We start from the raw sequence: 19038 nt of genomic DNA, 5'->3' as shown, positions 1-19038 counted from the left end.
TATTGACTGAAAGGGTCAGTATTACAGTAATACAGAAGTTGCTGCCCCGCGCCAAGTGACTGACATCCAAAAGAACATCAGACTAAACGTGAACACTCACTCACCCTGTACATACCTCCGTATCTACTCTTCTGCCCCCGCAACATATACAGGTACATTGCAATCATACCCGTACCATGTGATATATCCAGTGGAGGAATCGAGTCCAGTATCTGCCGGAGCGCAGTTTGTCGCTCGCTGCCATGCAAGATCGCAGGCCTCCAGAACCGCATGATACATCAACCCATGGACATCACTCGTAGTCACACCGGCTGTTGGACCTGTCGGTCTCGCCGTGTCAAATGTGATGGTGAGTGGCCACTGTTCCTATCCCCTATCCATGCTCCACGCTCACCAAGTGTTGCCGGGATTCAGAAAGTCGTCCGGTATGCTCGCGATGCTCTCGAAGCGGCCTCACCTGTGGCTACGATATCCGTCTTACATGGCAGGACGATAATGATGCTCGTGGAGTCTGCCATGGACGAGCCGGCGTCTGGTCGAAATCAGGGAAGCAAAGAGGACAAACAAAGCAGCGAAAGGCAAAGAGCCCGGGAGTCGTTGGCCCGCCTTTCCCTCGACTGGCGCATACAAGATTCTTAAACACCACTGTCGCAGATGTCCAGAGGTATCTGGGTGACGATGAGCAAGAACAGAGCGACGAAGGTGATTGTCGGTTGGATCACCAGGAAGAGATCCTCCCAGATCTGGGGTTTCCTCAGCACACTCTTGCTCATCTGACTCGTCCCTCCAAATATGCCAGTTATGATCCCATCCTGCTATCGTACTACGAAGCCGTCATCTGCAGTACGTCGACATTGCTGGACGACGAGAAACACAACCCGTACCGGCATGTGCTTCTGCCCATGGCTTTACAGTCTCCGGGAGTATACCATACAACATTGGCCATATCAGCAAACACGCTTCGCCTGGCTCGATCCGAGTATACGGTGATAGCCCTGGAACACCGACAGCAGGCCTTGAGAAGACTGGTAACCATCTTGAATCGCAAGGAGTGTGATGATAGCGAGATGGATGAGATTCTTGGAATGGTATTGATGCTATGCTGGTTCGAGGTATGTCCATACACATGTTAGTCTCACCGATTGCCGAGTCGGAAACTGACTGGACTTCGGGCAGATCTCAGATGGCTGTAACCCTTCGTGGGTCACCCATCTGAAAGGCTTCCGCGGTCTCCTCCACCGTCACCGCCGAAAGCTCGCGAATGTCTCGCCGCATAGTTGGAACATGCAACAATTCTTTGTGAGATATTTTGATTTTCACCTGGTCCTTGCCAAAACCACCTTTCGGGTTGATGAGGGGGATTCGAATGCAGACCTATCCCACCCCATAGTAGGCAATACTGGCTCGGAATCGACCAGTTCCCGGTCAGAACTGTACCATGGGCCAGACCACACGAGACAAGACCACGACGACGCACCCAACTTCTCTTCATCAACGTCCTCCCTGTCCTTACACATGCCTCTAGACTCTATGGATGATATTGATCCTTACATGGGCTTCAGCAACGGTCTTCTGCTCTTGATCAACGAAATAACGGACATCGGTCCCATGGCTAGCAGAACTGGCGATCAAGCAAGAGCCACCATCCACGCTCGTCGCCTCAAGACCAGTCTGGCGAACCTCCATCAACGTCTACCCGAGTCAGCCGTCAGTTCGGACATGGTGACACGCAGACGTGCCTTTGTCGCCACAGCGGAAGCCTACCGTCTGGGTGCTATCATACTGCTTCACGAGGTCTTGTCCAGATCATACCCTGCAGTATCCGCACCATGTCATGTCATAACCAAACCCGAGCTGGACGATGCCATCCAATCGATCCTCCAACTGATTGACACGCGGCTCGAAGACATGATCGACACCGCGGCACTGCCGTTGTGGCCGTTGTTTTTGGCCGGCTGCTGTGTCGATCTGGAGGAAGATAGAATGACGGCGTTGAGGTTGTTCGAGGTCATTGAGCAGCGCAAACGGTTCGGCAATATCACCCCGGCGCGCAAAGTCATGGAAATGGTCTGGCGACAGCGTGACCTGGGCCGTGACGACCGACAGCAGCCCGCTCGCAACAGAAAGGGAGGCCGGGGTACCGTGGAACAATATGAATGGGAACGAGCTTCAACTCTTTTGGGGGGTTGGAAGATCAGTCTTACATGAGTGCGGATGTTGGTGTCTATATGTAATATGTCACAGTGATTTGTCAGGATCGGATTAGCCAGGCGCTGTGGGCGAATTGCTTTGTATAGAAAGGATGTTGCTACTTGCTAGTAATTTCTGCTAGATGGATGGTGTGAAGCAATTTAACGACCACATTCTTCCTTCGTTTCGGGTGTCGCCAATGCTGCTGTTCAGAATCGGGACTATCCAATCTAGTCTACATCCTCGGACGCAGTTTTGATTGTTTCCTCCTCCCCAGCCACCCCGACAAATCAGCCAACTCGGTCTCGGGATCCAAATGGGCCAGATTCGTCCCAGCCTGCTGGCCCGGCCTCCAGGCCCAGGCCTTTGCAATCTCCGGCTCCAGCTTCCCCTCCAGCATATCGGCGATATACCTGCCCAACACGGGCATGAATTTGAAGCCATGCGCCGACCCGCCCGTGGCCAGGAACAAGCCCTCGTGGTCCGGATGCGGCGTGACCAAGAAATGCCGGTCGGGCGTATCGGCGTCCCAGCACAGCCTGGTATATGTGAACGGCCGATCGGCCAGGTCGGGCAGCACGCGGCGCAGATTGGTGCGCATGGTCCGCTCGATCTCTAGGGGGAGATCGTCTGAGGGGTTCGCGTGGAACGTGTGCGGGATCGAGGTGCGGATGCCGCTGTGCGGGTCGCGGCGCGTGTTGGTGATGAACTGGCTGTGGGCCATCTTGAACACGCCGTCGGGGCCGGGTGGGAAGAAATAGCCCAGTTCCAAATTGTCGAGGATCGGCATGTCTTTGTAGTGCTGCTGTTCCGCGGGCGTGAGTTGGATGTGTGCCACGCTGTGGCCCTTCGCGACCAGTTGGTCGTGGAGGTCAATGAAGGACGGCGTCCATGCTCCCGTGGCCAGGACGATCATGTCGGCGGAATGGTGGGTGCCGTCGTGGGTGATGACGCCTGTGCATTTTTTTTGGAAAGAAGAGGAAGAGGAAGAAGAAGAAGATGATGATGGGGATGATGGAGTCGATGTTGATGTTGATGTTGTTGAAGATGAAGAAAATATCAACTCCCTAGCATACCCCTTATCCCCAGAAACAAACTCAACACCGTTCCTCTGCGCCTCCAGCGCCAGTCGTTTCAGGGCTTCTCCCGAATTCGCCCAGCCAGCAGTCGGATTCCACACGTTGATATTCCACCCGTCCAGCGCGCCATTGACCACGGGAAACCGCGCGCGGATTTCGGACTTGCTGAGTTCCTCGATCCCGCGCACGCCCAGCCGTTTGCTCGTTTCGACGGACCCGCGCACGAACGGGACCGACAGGTCTTTGGCGCTCAAGATCCAGCCGGGCACGTGGTACAGGTCTTGGTACAGGACCGAACTCTGCCACGCCTGGATCGCTTCCACCCCGAGTCGCGCGTACAGTGGTTCGTTGTAGTCGCTGCGGATGATCTTGCTGATGTCCGTCGACGCGGCTTCGATGGATGGCACAGCGTGGCGGTCCAGTACGCGGATTGACGTGTAGCCGCGCTGCGAGAGGGCGTGGGCCGTGGACACGCCGAAGGCCCCGGCGCCGATGATGAGGATTTGGGTGTCGTGGTTCATTGGGGGGGTTGTTGGTGGGAGTGTCATCCAGACAAAGACAGAGAGAGAGAAAGAGAGAGGGAGAGGTTGAATGGTAAATGTTTGGCGAAACCAGATGGGAGGTCGGTTATAGAGATATAGATGTATATAGATGTATATGTATATCACTCAGCAAATCATAGGATTCATGCTCATGTTCGTGCTCGTGCTCGGCAGTTGACGGTGGAGCGAACAGTGAGTGAATGAATGGCTGACTGATTGAAGTATCAAGGACAACTTCTCTGGTCGAGCGATCTGGAGAGAGTAATATTCTGTCTTCTTGCTTGTCTGCTCGCTTGAGACACAGTCGGTAGGTAAGTAGGTAGGTAGTCTGCTATAGGAAAATTGGGATTGGAAGGTGCTTGGGGTGTATACTGTATAATAGAATGCACCAAGCCCTCAGGGCATTCTTTGACAGTTCACCAACGACCGAAATGGAACAAATCTATGTTCCACCTTCGATCGGTACGACCTTCCTAGGTAGGGGAGTCCAAGGCTGAGAGGGATGGATGCCGGCGAAGGAAACCTTGGATATTCAACCGGTGGTCGAGATCAATCATGATCCGTAATCATGACAACAGATAACTGACAACGGAACGGTTGACTGATAACAAGGAGGTCCAGAACAAGGGAGAGGCGTCAGAGTATCAGGTCAGTCAGGTCCATCCATTTGGTATTCCAAACTTGAGAATATGGGAGTAAGTACACAGTAGTCGAAGACTGTTTCTCGACCGGATACAGGATACAGGGTCGTGGCATTGTTGTCAGCCACTACCCCACAGCCAGGGACTGACGGGTTGATTTGAACGAATCAAGTTGCTGGCCCAGATATAAAGTGGTCTATCACTGTCTTTCTCTCCTCGACCTTCCGATATTGAAATCTGTTTGGTGTCTGGGGAGAATAATAATGTGTAGATAAAAGTCAGAACTCAGATCCACCACCATATCCACATTTGCCGTTATTTGTACGATGATTGTGATTGTGATTGATTGATTCATCAATGAAATATCCTTGCCACCTGGTGACCAATGCTGTATTCGGACTTGTGCGTCCCAAGGTATGTTGACAGATGGGACCATATTGTCTTCTATGAGAGACCTGGTTAACATCTGAATTCACTGATGGCCGAAGACAAAGGAGGGGGTTGAATTCACTTTAGAGTCAAAACTATTAAGCAATGCCAGATCTGGATCTTGTGAGGGCTTTCGGATAACTTCTGGGATCAAGTGGCTGGTATAGATTCCCATTCTTTTATCCGCAGAGGCATAAGGGAAGAATCATTCAGGCGTCAGGCAGAAATGGCAAGGCTGGGATGTCAGGGGAGAGTGAATGTCTTCCTGTTATAGAACATAGATGGATAATTTCTCGTTGAGTCCGTATCATTTCCCAAGGTAGAAGCGAACGATACTAGGGAGCTTGCTAGATACAAAGCATGAGAGATGCGTGCAATGGTTGAAGAGTTGTCATGAACTGGTGGTATGGATTTGTCTCTATCGTGTCATTCCACCCCAGTCGGTGTAACATGATCTGTAGCAGAAGTCTAGCCTCAGAAGTCTAGCAGTAAACAGCTTCTATTCTCGCCGTTATCTGTCGTCCACAGTAACCACCAGACCAAATCCTCGATCCAGACTCTAATAAGTGTACCGGAATTCCCTCTTCTCCTTGTCAGTCCGGTCAGAGAAAGCATCCTCCGAAACGTGCTCTGCGCCAATTGAGCCGCCAGCAGCAGCCTCACGGTCTCTCTGCTTGTTCTCGTACCAACACAAAAACCCGTACCCCAAAATAGCAGCAATAGCCACCACAATGCAAGCCAGCAGTCCAGCATAGCCGTGGGAATAGTCTGGAGCATCAGACGCCCGGAAGGCTTGGGGCCCCAAGATATTTCCCAGGCAATAAGCAAGGAAGTAAATCGCGTTCATTGTGATCTTCTTTGAATGGCCAGAGGTGTTCGCCATCGGCAGGGAGGTCGACAAGACATAGGGCGCCCAGTAAGTATAAAAAACATAGTAAGCCGCGAGGAGACCATGCTTGTTGGACCGCGGCAGTTTCCACATCAAGATAGCACAGATCATGGGGACGAGATTGGCCACGGCGATGATGATACAGCGAGAATTCTTGATTCTGGACGCCGGGAACGAGAGCAACAATTGCCACACCGTGGCGAGCACTCCGGTCGGGATACCCAGCAGTGTGGTGTTGAGCGGTGAATAGCCCAGACCAGTGACGATGATGGAGGCAAAAGTGACCAGTCCGCCGTTGGGGATGTTTTGGGCGACCGAGAACAGAGCGAGCAGCCAGGTCTTGGGGTCCATCAAGCATTCGCGCACTTGGTACCATTTGATCTTCTTGTCCTCCAGACCGGTGTTGTTGGCTTCGATGCGGGCGAGGCAGACGTACTTCTCTCGATCATTCAACCAGCGAGCCGTGGTGGGCGAGTCCGGGACCAGAAAATAGACCATGACAGCCCAGACGAGAGAGAAGGCCCCGAGCACCAGAAACAGGAGCCGCCATGGGTGCAGGGCGGTGTGGGTATGCCCAATCCCGTAGCTGATGATTCCGGCAAAGATTGAGGAACCCTGTTTTGAGAAAAGATTGTCAGATTTGATTTTTCGGTCAAACAGGATGTATATGTGATATACAGCATCTCGGATTGGGTGGGGGTTTACTTACCTGATTAAACCAAAATGCAACTCGGATCGGTTGTTCCTTGGTCGTCCACCACATGACGGTCAAGATACTGCTGACTGGGAAGATGAAGGCCTCGCACATGCCCATGAGGAAACGGACCGTGGCCAGACCGCCGAAATTGCTGGTGGCTGCCGTGCAAAACAACATGATGGCCCAGAGGAGAACCGATACCGCCAGCACCTTGGCCACGGGCAGGCGTTGGATGATCAGTCCAGCCGGGTACTCGAAGGCCAGGTAGCCGAAGTAGAAGATGGAGCCGACCCAGGAGTATTCGTCGCCCGTCAGATGGGCGTCAGTGCGCATGCCGTAGATGGCGGCATTGCTGATGATGACTTTGTCCACGGCGGCCAGGATGATGGTTGCGCTGATGAGCGGCACCAGGATCAGGTCGATCTTCCATAGCAGACGACGGGACTCGGTGGGAGTAATGGGCTCGGCGGTGATGGCTGGGTCAAGGTTGGCCAGGAATTGGGCGGCCACGTCGACGTCTGGTCGCGCGGAGACGTCGAGGTTGGCCACGACCACGTCAGCGCTGGCCTGGGACGAGGTGATGTTCTCTTTCTTTTCGTGGGCCATTGTTGTAGGAGTGACTTGCTTTTTGAAGCAAAAGATGCACACAAGAGACGGGGACTCAGGGGTGAATGAATTGCGATGACAGGTCAACCTGACAACCTTGAACAATCACGTCGTGTGAGGTTTGGAGGGTGAGATGAGGTCAAATAGATAGATATACCCAAGTCCAGATCGCTTGGTGTGCCTCTAGAAGACTAGAGCGCAGTCGTTATCTCGACGACAGATTGAGCCTTGGTGGCACAGGGCGATATCTCTTACCAAGGTGCTCTAAACGAGGCATCATTGGCATCCACGTAGGTGGTAAGCATATATCATAGTATGATACGTAGCCCCAAGAGAGTCTGTAGGTGCCCAGACGTGGCAACGGACTTGGAAGACCGAGGGTTTGCAAGGTGGGAAGGTCAGAACGACTTTTGCCAGTCCCAGTTGGATGGATCATGCTGTCCATTTGCAGGGATTGTTTGTGAGGGGCCTGATATAGACAATGATACTGGACCCACTCAGCCTTCTCACCCCAAAATGGTTTTGTACGAACTTGATAGCGACGCGGCAAAGTCCGAGCGTGCTTCGACTGGCGAATCATTCATTGTTCTTGTTCGTATTGTTCGCCATTCCAGTACCACGATACTCTGTAAGCGTGGCTTGTGGAGAGCGATAACGGTGAAAGCGGTATCAACCAAAGTGGACGCTTCAGAATCATCGGGGGCCTCGCTCCGACCTTCCTGCGATCGCGTACGTTCATTTCGCCGATTGTAGGCCCCATCCAGTCCCATCGGACACCAATGTCCGATAAATTTGTTGCCTTATCCGCGACAAGGACAGCCTCGTTGTGTATTGGATTTGAATGCCAATGATAAAGGAAGTTGATGACCTTCTTCAGACAGATCACCAACCTCCCCTATTTCCTTTAGAGTGTGAGCCTGTGAGACGGGTCGACGAGTTAGTTGACCAGAAGCATTTCCCATGTCTCCTCACAAGGTCGAGGCCGAGGTCGATGGCCTCAAAGTGAGGATCGCCATCGGTAAGCACGAAATAATAGAAAATTGATTGAGTGAGTGATTAACTTGTTCCCCATGCAGACAGAGGTGGCACTTTTACCGACTGCTTGGGCATGGTTGAGGGGCGAGATGAAGACATCGTCGTCAAATTGCTCTCCCAAGACCCCGGCAACTACGCAGATGCTCCCATCGAGGGCATCCGACGGATCTTGGAAAAGGCCACCGGCAGGACGATTCCAAGAAACCACAAACTCGATACTGCCGAATTCGCCAATTTCTCGGTGCGAATGGGCACGACGGTTGCGACAAATGCTCTTCTGGAACGAAAAGGAGAGCGTGTCGCTCTCTTGATCACCAAGGGCTTCAAAGACGCTCTGGTCATTGGTAACCAATCTCGACCGAAACTGTTTGCTCTCAATATCGAGCGACCCGGTGTGCTCTTCGAGGACGTGGTCGAAGTCGACGAGCGCGTCACTATTGAAGACTATCAGCAAAACCCTACGCCTGACCCGCAGAAGCTGAACGCACTGCTAGAGACGGATCCGGACCTGACCAAGGGTGTCAGCGGTGAGGTCGTCAGGATATTGACCAGGCTAGATGAAGTCCAGGTCAAGAAGGACCTCCAGATGCTCTTTGACAAGGGCTATCGCTCCATCGCGGTGTGCTTGACACATTCATATACATTTCAAGGTCTGTCTTCCTTTTCTGCTGTTCTCTTAAGCCGAGTACGGAGAACTGACATGCAGCAACAACAACAGAACATGAATTGGCCATCGAAAAGATAGCCCAAGAAGTCGGCTTCCCTCAGATCTCCTTGTCCAGCCAGCTTCTGCCTATGATCAAGATGACGTCTCGAGGCACCTCGGCCACGGTCGACGCATATCTCACGCCCGTGATCAAGCAGTACATCCAAGGCTTCCGGTCCGGATTCAAAGACGAGCTCAAATCCGATGAAACTCGATGCGAGTTCATGCAGAGTGATGGCGGTCTGGTGAATTTCGAAAAGTATGCAGCAAAGCCCCCTGTTATGGATGTTTCCTTTCCCCAGTTGACGCCTCTCCTGTACTTACATGCTCTGCTTTTTCTTTTAATAGATTCTCCGGGCTACGCGCTATTCTATCCGGTCCGGCAGGTGGTGTCGTAGGCCATGCAAGAACCTCTTATGACCCCGAAGAGCGAACCCCCGTGATCGGCTTCGACATGGGCGGGACCAGTACGGACGTGTCACGTTTCGACGGCACTTTCGACCATACCTTTGAGAACACAACAGCGGGAGTAACAGTCATGGCTCCCCAGCTCGATATCAACACCGTAGCAGCTGGCGGTGGAAGTATCCTGTTCTGGCGCCACGGCTTGTTTGTCGTCGGACCCGATAGTGCCGGCGCCCACCCTGGCCCAGCATGTTATCGAAAAGGCGGTCCCTTAACTGTGACAGATGCCAACTTGTTCTTGGGTAGACTGTTGCCAGAATACTTCCCCAAGATCTTCGGCCCGAACGAGAACGAAGGCTTAGATATAGAGATCACACGGCAGAAATTCAACGTTCTAGCGACCCAGATCAATCAAGAAACAGGCCAGGCGAAAACCCCGGAGCAGATCGCTCTAGGGTTTCTCGAGGTCGCCAATGAGTCCATGGCAAAACCGATCAGAGCCCTCACTCAAGCACGAGGCTTTGACACGTCGGCACATAACCTCGCTTGCTTTGGTGGCGCCGGAGGCCAGCACGCCTGTGCTATAGCTTCCTCCCTGTCCATCCAGACCGTCATTATTCACAGGTACTCGTCGATTCTGTCGGCGTATGGTATGGCCTTGGCGGATGTCGTGCATGAAACGCAAGAACCGGCGTCCGGAGTCCTAGACGAAGCAGCCATGCCGGCAGTCGAGGCTCGTATCGCGGAACTCAAGAAGAAAGTCGACAAGGAATTGACCAGCGACGGCATCCCCCTCGACCAGATCCATCACGAAGTCTACCTCAACCTCAGATATCAAGGCACAGACAACTACCTGATGATCCTGGAGCCAGAGGATGGCGACTACAAGGCTGCTTTCATGAGAGACCATCAGCGTGAATTCACCTTCACGTTCACCAACCGCAACATCTTGGTCGAAGACATTCGAGTTCGCGGAGTCGGCAAGTCAGCAGCCACGCCATCAGAGTCCCCTCACAAAGAATTGAAGAGCCTCAAGACCTTCAACGTCGGCAGTCAGGCAAAGGATGACACGGCAACAGTGTATTTCAGCCAGACAGGACATGTCGAGACTCCGGTGTTCTTTCTGGGTAATCTGAAGCCCGGCAGCTTCATCAACGGCCCGGCCATGATCATCGACCAGACCCAAACCATCGTCGTCGAGCCCGAGGCCACGGCAACGATTCTGTCCAGACATGTGATCTTGACCGTAGCCTCGGCGAAGAAAGCCACAAGCACAACAACAGACAAGTCAGTATCAGCGTCGCTGTCAGTCGATCCAATCCGCCTCTCGATCTTCGGCCACCGCTTCATGTCCGTGGCCGAGCAAATGGGCCGAATGTTCCAGAAAACCTCCGTGTCTACCAACATCAAGGAGCGACTCGATTTCTCGTGTGCCCTCTTCTCGCCTGACGGGAAGCTCGTCGCCAACGCGCCCCACGTCCCGGTCCATCTCGGCTCGATGGAATACGCCGTGCGCTACCAACACGCGAAATGGGCGTCCGATCTCAAGCCAGGCGACCACATTCTCACCAACCACCCTCTTGCCGGGGGCACCCATTTACCAGATATCACGATCATCACGCCCGTGTGGGACGAGGCGGGCGAGAAGATCATCTTCTACGTCGCCTCACGCGGCCATCATGCCGAAATCGGCGGGACCCGGCCGGGCTCGATGCCCTCCGACAGCCGGATGCTGTACGAAGAAGGCGCAATGACGATGGGCTTCAAAGTCGTCTCGGGCGGCCACTTCAACGAATCGACCGTCCGACGGTTCTTGTACGACGAGCCAGCCAGTTATCCGAACTGCAGCGGCACACGAACATACAATGACAACGTGTCTGACCTGAAGGCCGCCATTGCCGCGAACCAGAAGGGTGCCCAGTTGATCCGCGTCTTGATTGATGAATATACGCTGCCAGTCGTTCATTTCTACATGGACGCGATCAAGTCCAACGCCGAGGTCGCGGTGCGGGAGTTCCTGAAAAAGGTCGGCCGAGAGTCCAAGGGCAAGCCACTCCGCTTTTCCGATTATATGGACGACGGCACCGAGATCAGGCTGGAGATCAGGATCGACGCGGAAACGGGGAACTCGGAATTCGACTTCACAGGCACAGGAAGAGAGACGTTCAATTGTCTGAATGCGCCCAAAGCCATTGCTCACTCGGCCATCATTTACTGCCTGCGCGCGCTGATCGACGTCGACATCCCACTTAACCAGGGCTGTTTGGAGCCGATCAACGTCATCATCCCCGAGGGCACCCTGTTGAATCCGTCAGGCCATGCGGCCGTGTGTGCTGGCAACCCAACGACGTCGCAGCGGATCACAGATGTGATTCTGGGAGCGTTTGGTGCCTGCGCGGCGTCCCAGGGCGATTGCAACATCATCTCGTTCGGGATGGGTGGCAAAGACGCCCAGGGGAATGAAATCCCCGGATTCGGCGTGGGCGAGACGATTTGCGGCGGTTCAGGCGCCGGGCCGTTCTGGCATGGCACGTCGGGCGTCCATGTCCACATGACCAACACACGCATCACGGATCCCGAGGTCTACGAGATTCGATACCCCATCATCTTGCGCCAGTTCTCGATTCGCCAGGGGTCTGGTGGGCGAGGCATGTACAATGGCGGCAACGGGGTGATTCGGGAAATCGAGTTCCGCATCCCGCTGTCGGCGTCGATGTTGAGTGAGCGTCGCGTCTACAGGCCTTATGGGATGGCTGGTGGTGAGCCCGGTGCGGCGGGCTTGAATCTGTATGTCAAGAAGGAGATGGACGGAACGGAACGGATCATCAATATCGGCGGCAAGATGGAGCTGAGTACCCTGCCGGGCGAACGCATTCTCATCCACACCCCTGGCGGTGGAGGCTGGGGGAGTCCCTCGGATCCGCCGTCGCCGTCGGCCAGACCTGTCGTGCCTGATAACTTGCGCTTCCAGCCGCGCGGGAGTGTCTATACCTGGACCATGGCTGCCGAGTCTGCGCAGTGAGCGAGGCTGGCTGTCTGTCTGGATGTGCCAGATGTGCCAGATGTGTTGTCTTCGGGATGTGGTGTGGTATATGCTTACATATATTTCTACACAAAAGAGCAATCTGTGGGAGCGAATAGTGGCATGTACACAGAGTGTATCTCGTTTACATTACCGTGTAATAGAACCTGACATAGGTATGACTTGCCAGAACAAATGTGTAAAACTACCTAGGTATGCAAGAAATAAAGGGTAATAGAAGTGGGAAATCTAAGAGGAGATCCAGAATAGATGTTGGGATAAGGCTTTGCTTAAAGCGGCGAGACTACCGAATTGGTTAGTACGGGGCACTACGTACTAAGTTAGTAAGTACTCTCTAATGACATTGCTGGAGAGGCCATTTAGTCCTCAAGCCCAGTTGAACTCCAACCCCAGCCCAGCACTACAGCATTCTCAATCATGAGGCCAGCCGTGCATACGTGCTTTCATGGTATACTAAGCCCTGTCTTGGAACACTAATACGTAGACCAGGCCTTGGTCACGTTGGACAGAGTCAGCTCGCGCTGAGGCAAGAAGAGGGCGTCTCACCGACGCGCGCATCATGAACACCTGGCGAACGTTATACGAGTGAACTCCGACAGAATTTCCAGTCCTCGCCAGAGAGCCATGAGTTCTTCTACAGGTCTTAATGATGCTGTGCACAGCACCGATGCCTCACGTCCTGGTGTCGCCCTTCCACGAATCAGTCCGTTTCCAATGCCATCGCTCGCTCCTTTCGGGGTTGACATGACCATCAACACCACCCCTGCCATTGCGATCGATCCAATTGCCCTCATTACCACAGAATGTATCACCATCACGTCTGCCATGCGCAAACATGCGCGCTGGGCACAATCCTCGGTCTCGGCCATCCTAGGAGGAGGGGCGTCAAGGCTACAAGAGAAGGAGTTACAACGGTCGTCTTCGCAAAGTCGTCGCAGCGGCAATGGGCCCATGATCTCAGACCCGGGAAAGACAAGACTCAACGTCACCAACGGCTCGGATGACGAGAACTCCACTCTGGCGAGTCGATGGGGCCTACGAGGCAAGAAGGGCAAAAGCTCGCAAGACAATCCTCTTCTATCGGCCTTTGCCCGGCTGAGGAGAGACCTGGCAGGGTGCAGAGACGTGCGGAGCGTGGATGCACCTGAATTGCTGCATCCTTTCCTACAGGTCATTCGAAGCTCTTCGACCAGCGCTGCCATCACCAGTCTGGCGGTCATCTCAGTCACCAAGTTCTTTGCTTACAATATTGTCACTATCAGGAGCCCACGGATCGCCTTGGCGATGCATCTGCTCAGTGCAGCTATTACTCATTGTCGTTTCGAAGCTAGTGACACGGCGGCAGATGAGGTGGTCTTGCTACGGATCCTGCGCCTGATGGAAAGCATCATCTCCAGACCTGAGGGTCAACTGCTGGGTGATGAGAGTATCTGCGAGATGATGAGCACCGGCTTGAGCATGTGCTGTCAGGCTCGTCTTTCGGAGGTGCTCAGGAGATCGGCCGAAATGGCCATGGTCACAATGTGTCAAGTCGTGTTCAGCAGACTGAAGACGCTCAAAGTGGAACAAGTGCCCAAGACGAGGAGTCGCGCCAATACCAAGACCACCGTCGACGATCTTAAGATTGAGCCGCCAATGACTGGAAGTGTCATGGGAAATGGCGGGCTCGAACGGTCGAGCGTCGATGTCGACAGAGGCTCCACGGCAGAGGACAATGTCCCGCCCAAGGCGTCCTCGACCGAACCCAAGACTTCGACTGTCCCGGCAGATGGCGATGAATTCGACAATGTCCAACCATACTCGTTGCCGTCGATCAAGGAACTGTTTCGTGTCCTGATTGACCTTCTCGACCCTCACGATAAGACTCATACAGATCCTATGCGGATCATGGCTTTGAGAATCATCGATATCGCCTTGGAGGTTTCCGGGCCTTGGATCGCCAAACAGCCAGCCCTGGCAAGTCTTGTGCAGGATGATCTGTGCCGTCATTTGTTTCAGCTGGTGCGATCGGATAACATGGTCCTGTTGAACTCCTCGTTACGTGTTGCCGGAACACTGTTAGCCACTTGTCGACAACTCCTGAAACTCCAACAGGAGCTGTTTCTATCTTATCTGGTGGCGTGTCTGCATCCACGTGTCGACATCCCTCAGGAATCCGGAATTGATCCGTCACTCTACGAAGGAGTGCCTCAAGCTCCCAAGTTGGTCAAGCCGGCGCCCTCCCAGGCCACCAGCGGTCGGTCCACTCCCGTCCCTATCAAAGATAGACAGAAGCTGGGACTAGAAGGAGGAGCCCGGAGACCGGAGGCGAGGGAAGCAATGGTGGAAAATATCGGCACGCTGGTCCGCATGCCGAGCTTCATGGTTGAGCTTTTCGTCAACTATGATTGTGATGTGGACCGGCAAGATCTTTGCGAAGACATGGTTGGCCTTCTCTCGCGGAATGCATTCCCGGACGCGGCCACCTGGAGCACGACCAACGTGCCACCTTTGTGCCTGGACTCGTTGTTGACTTTTGTCCAATTCATGGCGGAGAGGCTCGACCAGAAGGTACCTGCGGGCTCGGAAGAAAGGATACAGAAGATGCGGCTGCAAAGAGTTCGAAAGAAAATTATCAAGAGTGGTGCTTCGAAATTCAACGACGACCCCAAAGCAGGTGTTGCTTACCTCGTAAGAAACGGCATCATTGAGGATCCCGATGACCCTAATCAAGTCGCCCATTTTCTCAAGGGCACTTCGTACGTCTCGAAGAAGGTCCTTGGAGAATTCCTGACGAAACGAAACAACGAGCGCCTGTTGACTGCGTTCATCAATCTGTTCAAGTTTGACAACATGCGAATCGATGAGGCTCTCCGAGAGATGCTCGGTTCTTTCCGGCTTCCTGGCGAATCCGCACTCATTGAACGCATAGTCAGCACCTTCACCGAGAATTACTGCTCAACGGTTTCGAGTGAGGAGATTGCGGACAAAGATGCCGCTTTCGTGCTGTCATACGCCATCATCATGCTTAATACGGAACTGTACAACCCTAATGTCAAGTCGCAGAAGCGTATGACCTACGAAGACTTTGCCAAAAACCTCCGGGGAGTCAATTCCGGCAAGGATTTCCCGCCGGAGCTGCTGCAGGATATCTACGATGCCATCAAGGAAAACGAAATCATTCTGCCTGACGAGCACGAAAACAGACATGCCTTTGAGTACGCCTGGAAGGAGTTATTGATGAAGACCGGCGATGCTGGCCCATTGGAGCTTTGTGACACCAATGCTTTTGATGCTGAGATGTTCCAGGCTACGTGGAAACCGATAATTGCGACCATGTGCTATGTCTTCATGTCGGCCTCGGACGATGCCGTCTTCTCGCGCGTGGTGGTCGGGTTTGACCAGTGCGCACAGATCGCGGCCAAATACGGAATCACCGAGGCATTTGATCGGATCGTCTACAGTGTCAGCCAGATCAGTGGGCTTGCTGCCGAAGTCCCTCCAAGCACGTCCTTGAACACAGAGGTTCAAGTGGGCAAGAAGAAGATCATGGTCAGCGAACTGGCCGTGAGACTTGGCCGGGATTTCAAGGCTCAGTTGTCCACGGTGCTGCTGTTTAGGATCTTGTCCGGTCGTGAGAACGCCGTTGGCGAGACTTGGATTTACGTTGTGCGCATCCTGAGGAATCTCTTTGTCAACTCCCTCATTCAATTGCCGGCTGTTGAAGGGAGTAGACTTGCCAATATGGGGTCGATCCCTCTACAGCCTCCTTCACAGGTCATTGATCGGGATGGAAGATTGGGTGACAACGGTATCTTCTCCACCTTTACCTCATACCTTTCGAGTTACGCGGCCGATGACCCGCCGGAGCCTTCAGAGGAAGAATTGGATAACACGCTCAGTGCTGTGGACTGCGTTAAAGCGTGTCAGCCAGACGTGGTTCTGAAGCGGATGGCGGCTCTGCCACCAAATCAAATCAAGACTCTTGTCTCTGCTTTGCTGTCGCAAATGGAAGAATCGTCGCCCGTTGTGACTGTCAAACCCGAACGGCCTATGCCAGTCACAGTCAGAGTCAATGGACATCGCATGCCCAAAGCAGGACCGGAATATGACCCTGGCACAGTGTTTTTACTTGAGTTGGCAACTTTGCTTACATTGAGAGATGACGAGACGATCGCTGCTGCTGGTGAGGTCTTGACCGGGTCCCTGCAGAATGCTGTCCGGGATGCCTCCAATCTCCATCCACTCGCCGCTTCCAGGGTTGTCCGTTACCTACTGGAGCTGCTGCGGTACAGCTATGTAAGTGAAAGTGGAATCTATTTACGTGGCATAGATACTGACTTTTCGTCGCAGACCTATGACTTCATGCGCGCTCCAGTCGTTCTACATACCATTTCGAGTTTCGATGACACCGTCCTCGACCGTACCGCATCAACAGTCATCCAGGGGCTTGCGAATACCATAGGCGAGCCTGGGCCACTACGGAATGAAGTCACCAAGTCCCCTGACTTCTGGTCTACGTTACAACGCCTGCATCAACACAAGACGGAAGCCGATTCCGTATTCGACATACTCACGACGGTGGCTACATCTCAGCCTACCGCGGTGACAGCCGACAACTTCGAGTCGGCGGTTGCACTAGCCAACGACTTTGCCACGGCCGGTTCGATAGGTTCGATCCAGGAGAAGCGGCGTGATTTCGCGGCCAAGCGCGGACATCAGGCGAAGCCGGCGCGCAACGAAGACCTGGTGGTGGTGCAGCGAGCGGTCAAGGCCATCGGGCTTATCTACCAACTCAGTGGCCGTGTGCCGAGTCTGATCGCACAATCGCACCTCGAACGCCAGGAGGCCTGGGCGGCGTACTGGTCGCCGGTCTTCCGCGCGTTGTGTTCACAATGTGTCAACCCATGTCGAGAAGTCCGGCATCGCGCCCTGTCCGCCTTGCAGCGAACACTGCTGGCTGAATCGGTGGTGGACCAGGAACAACACACCGAATGGACGGCCATCTTCGACGAGGTCTTGTTTCCTCTGACTCTGCGCATGCTCAAGCCGGAAATCTACCAACTCGACCCGCAGGGGATGAATGAAACACGCGCCCAGGCGGCGTCGTTGCTGTGCAAGGTCTTTCTGCGGTATCTTGATCGATTGGTCCAAGTGCATTGGATGGCTGATGTCTGGGTCGAAATTCTCGAGTTGTTGGATCGACTGATGAATGCGGGCACGGAGGGAGACGCCTTGGCCGAAGCCGTACTGGAAGGGGTCAAGAATGTGCTGTTGGTCATGGATGGTACGGGATATTTGGAGAGAGACAATTCAACAAGAGGTGGCACTATACCTGGTGGAGTCACCAAAGACAGCCGTCGGCGGAGAAGCAAGAAGGTTAGAGAGTCTCAGGGCAAGACGGGGGATGAAGAAGGAAATGTTGTTGTCCTGGAGAAGGAACGCGTGAAACTTTCGAACACCAAGCGTCTAGAGACGCAATTCGAAGGCCAGCAAGAGGAGCAGGACCGGCAGGACGAAGACGGTGATGAAGATGAAGAAGAGACTGAAGAGGAAGAGGAAGAGATTCAAATCTGGCCAGAAACAGTCAGACGGTTGGACAGCTTCTTGCCCGGCCTGGTCGAGGAATTGTTCCCTCCGCCCGCAGAACCTGAACCTGAACCCGAACCCGAACATGCATCTGCAGCTGAACCTGCATCATCTGGATCTGGTGGATCCCCTACTCCAGAATCCGCCGCTCCTCCTCCCAGCACTACAGCAGGGAATATCGACGAGGATCGAAACTCGAGCAGCACAACGTCAAGACCGCAGACAAGGGATGGGGAGAAGCGATGAGATGTAATGATGCAAGCGGGGCATGTATAGCGACACGGTGACCAGCGATGAGAAGAGAACGGCGGGGATGGAGGTGAATTGAGTGACTTGTGGTTCGTTGGGTTTGGTTTTAATACATCCACACGCTGACTTGCATACCTTGTCCATATTGCGCTGCCTGGGTAATGGATGTCTGGGACAATAAGTATCTGTAAAATTATCTCATCTAGCATCAGGGACGAGAACCATTGCGGCTGTTGACTACCTAGGTATGGTCTCAGAGAGGCCAACTCGGACTTGACGGTGTTCATGTCCACGGCATACCTTGGATGGAGAAGACCTTGTCTCGAATAGCATGTCCGACTCTTCCATGGTGAACCCGGATCAAGGAGGAGTGGTATCGGTTTTTCTATATTGAATATTGAATGAGTCCTGCCACCATATGTAACCATAATTTACCTCCCTTGCACCGCGAACATTAACACCCTTGGCGCATGATGAACGTACTGGTACAGATGGAAATATACAACTAGGACTGGATGAAGGGATCGAGGGATCGAGGGATCGAGGTGGAAGATGGACTGTTGGCCTGTTTGTTGTCGCTGATAACCGCAGTGAGGGCGATCTGTGAGATTGAAAGGAAAGTACCTATGTACCTAAGGAGTCAAAGATTGTAGCCATCTCATTTGACGAAGGAAAGGAGATCAAGATACATCGAGATCTTGAAGCGCAGCGCAGGGACCAACGATCGATGAACTGCTGCAGGTACAAAAGTACAAGATACAAGATACAGACAGGAAGGATTCAGATAAGCTACTGGTACCTTTAGGTAATAGGTACCTACCTTAAGTGACCCTGAATCGGAATCGGAATGGGATCCCTAGGACCCTAGGACACTTTGAACCCCCCGATTCCCCCCAATCCCCGCGCCCATCCTTTCTCACTTTCTTTTTACCTGTTTTCGCCCGCGTTCTCTAGATTTG

At 53.5% G+C, this 19038-nt stretch overlaps 5 protein-coding genes across 5 annotated transcripts; 3 read left to right on the top strand and 2 right to left on the bottom strand.

Moving 5' to 3' along the window:
* Positions 1–285: 285 nt before the first annotated feature.
* A1O1_02535 (uncharacterized protein) lies at positions 286–2208 on the top strand (the record flags this gene model as incomplete). Its single annotated transcript, XM_007723446.1, has 3 exons — positions 286–349; positions 415–1112; positions 1177–2208. 3 exons carry the CDS (start codon positions 286–288, stop codon positions 2206–2208), a joined length of 1794 nt encoding a protein of 597 aa, XP_007721636.1.
* A 217-nt stretch (positions 2209–2425) lies between these two features.
* A1O1_02534 (uncharacterized protein) lies at positions 2426–3790 on the bottom strand (the record flags this gene model as incomplete). Its single annotated transcript, XM_007723445.1, has 1 exon — positions 2426–3790. The coding sequence occupies one exon, from the start codon at positions 3788–3790 to the stop codon at positions 2426–2428; it is 1365 nt and encodes a 454-aa protein (XP_007721635.1).
* A 1650-nt stretch (positions 3791–5440) lies between these two features.
* A1O1_02533 (uncharacterized protein) lies at positions 5441–7073 on the bottom strand (the record flags this gene model as incomplete). Its single annotated transcript, XM_007723444.1, has 2 exons — positions 5441–6385; positions 6480–7073. The coding sequence occupies 2 exons, from the start codon at positions 7071–7073 to the stop codon at positions 5441–5443; spliced, it is 1539 nt and encodes a 512-aa protein (XP_007721634.1).
* Positions 7074–8033: 960 nt separating this feature from the next.
* A1O1_02532 (5-oxoprolinase (ATP-hydrolyzing)) lies at positions 8034–12241 on the top strand (the record flags this gene model as incomplete). The annotated part of the gene is made up of 4 exons (XM_007723443.1): positions 8034–8091; positions 8150–8758; positions 8827–9073; positions 9163–12241. 4 exons carry the CDS (start codon positions 8034–8036, stop codon positions 12239–12241), a joined length of 3993 nt encoding a protein of 1330 aa, XP_007721633.1.
* Positions 12242–12886: 645 nt separating this feature from the next.
* Positions 12887–18076, top strand: A1O1_02531 (uncharacterized protein; the record flags this gene model as incomplete). The annotated part of the gene is made up of 2 exons (XM_007723442.1): positions 12887–16540; positions 16595–18076. 2 exons carry the CDS (start codon positions 12887–12889, stop codon positions 18074–18076), a joined length of 5136 nt encoding a protein of 1711 aa, XP_007721632.1.
* Between the last annotated feature and the right edge of the window lie 962 nt (positions 18077–19038).

Source organism: Capronia coronata, assembly GCF_000585585.1.
Source record: "Capronia coronata CBS 617.96 chromosome Unknown acBCG-supercont1.2, whole genome shotgun sequence".
In the NCBI taxonomy this organism is placed as follows: Eukaryota; Fungi; Ascomycota; class Eurotiomycetes; order Chaetothyriales; family Herpotrichiellaceae; genus Capronia; species Capronia coronata.
The sequence above is the reverse complement of the archived record's forward strand: the minus strand, read 5'-3'. Positions and strand labels throughout refer to the sequence as shown.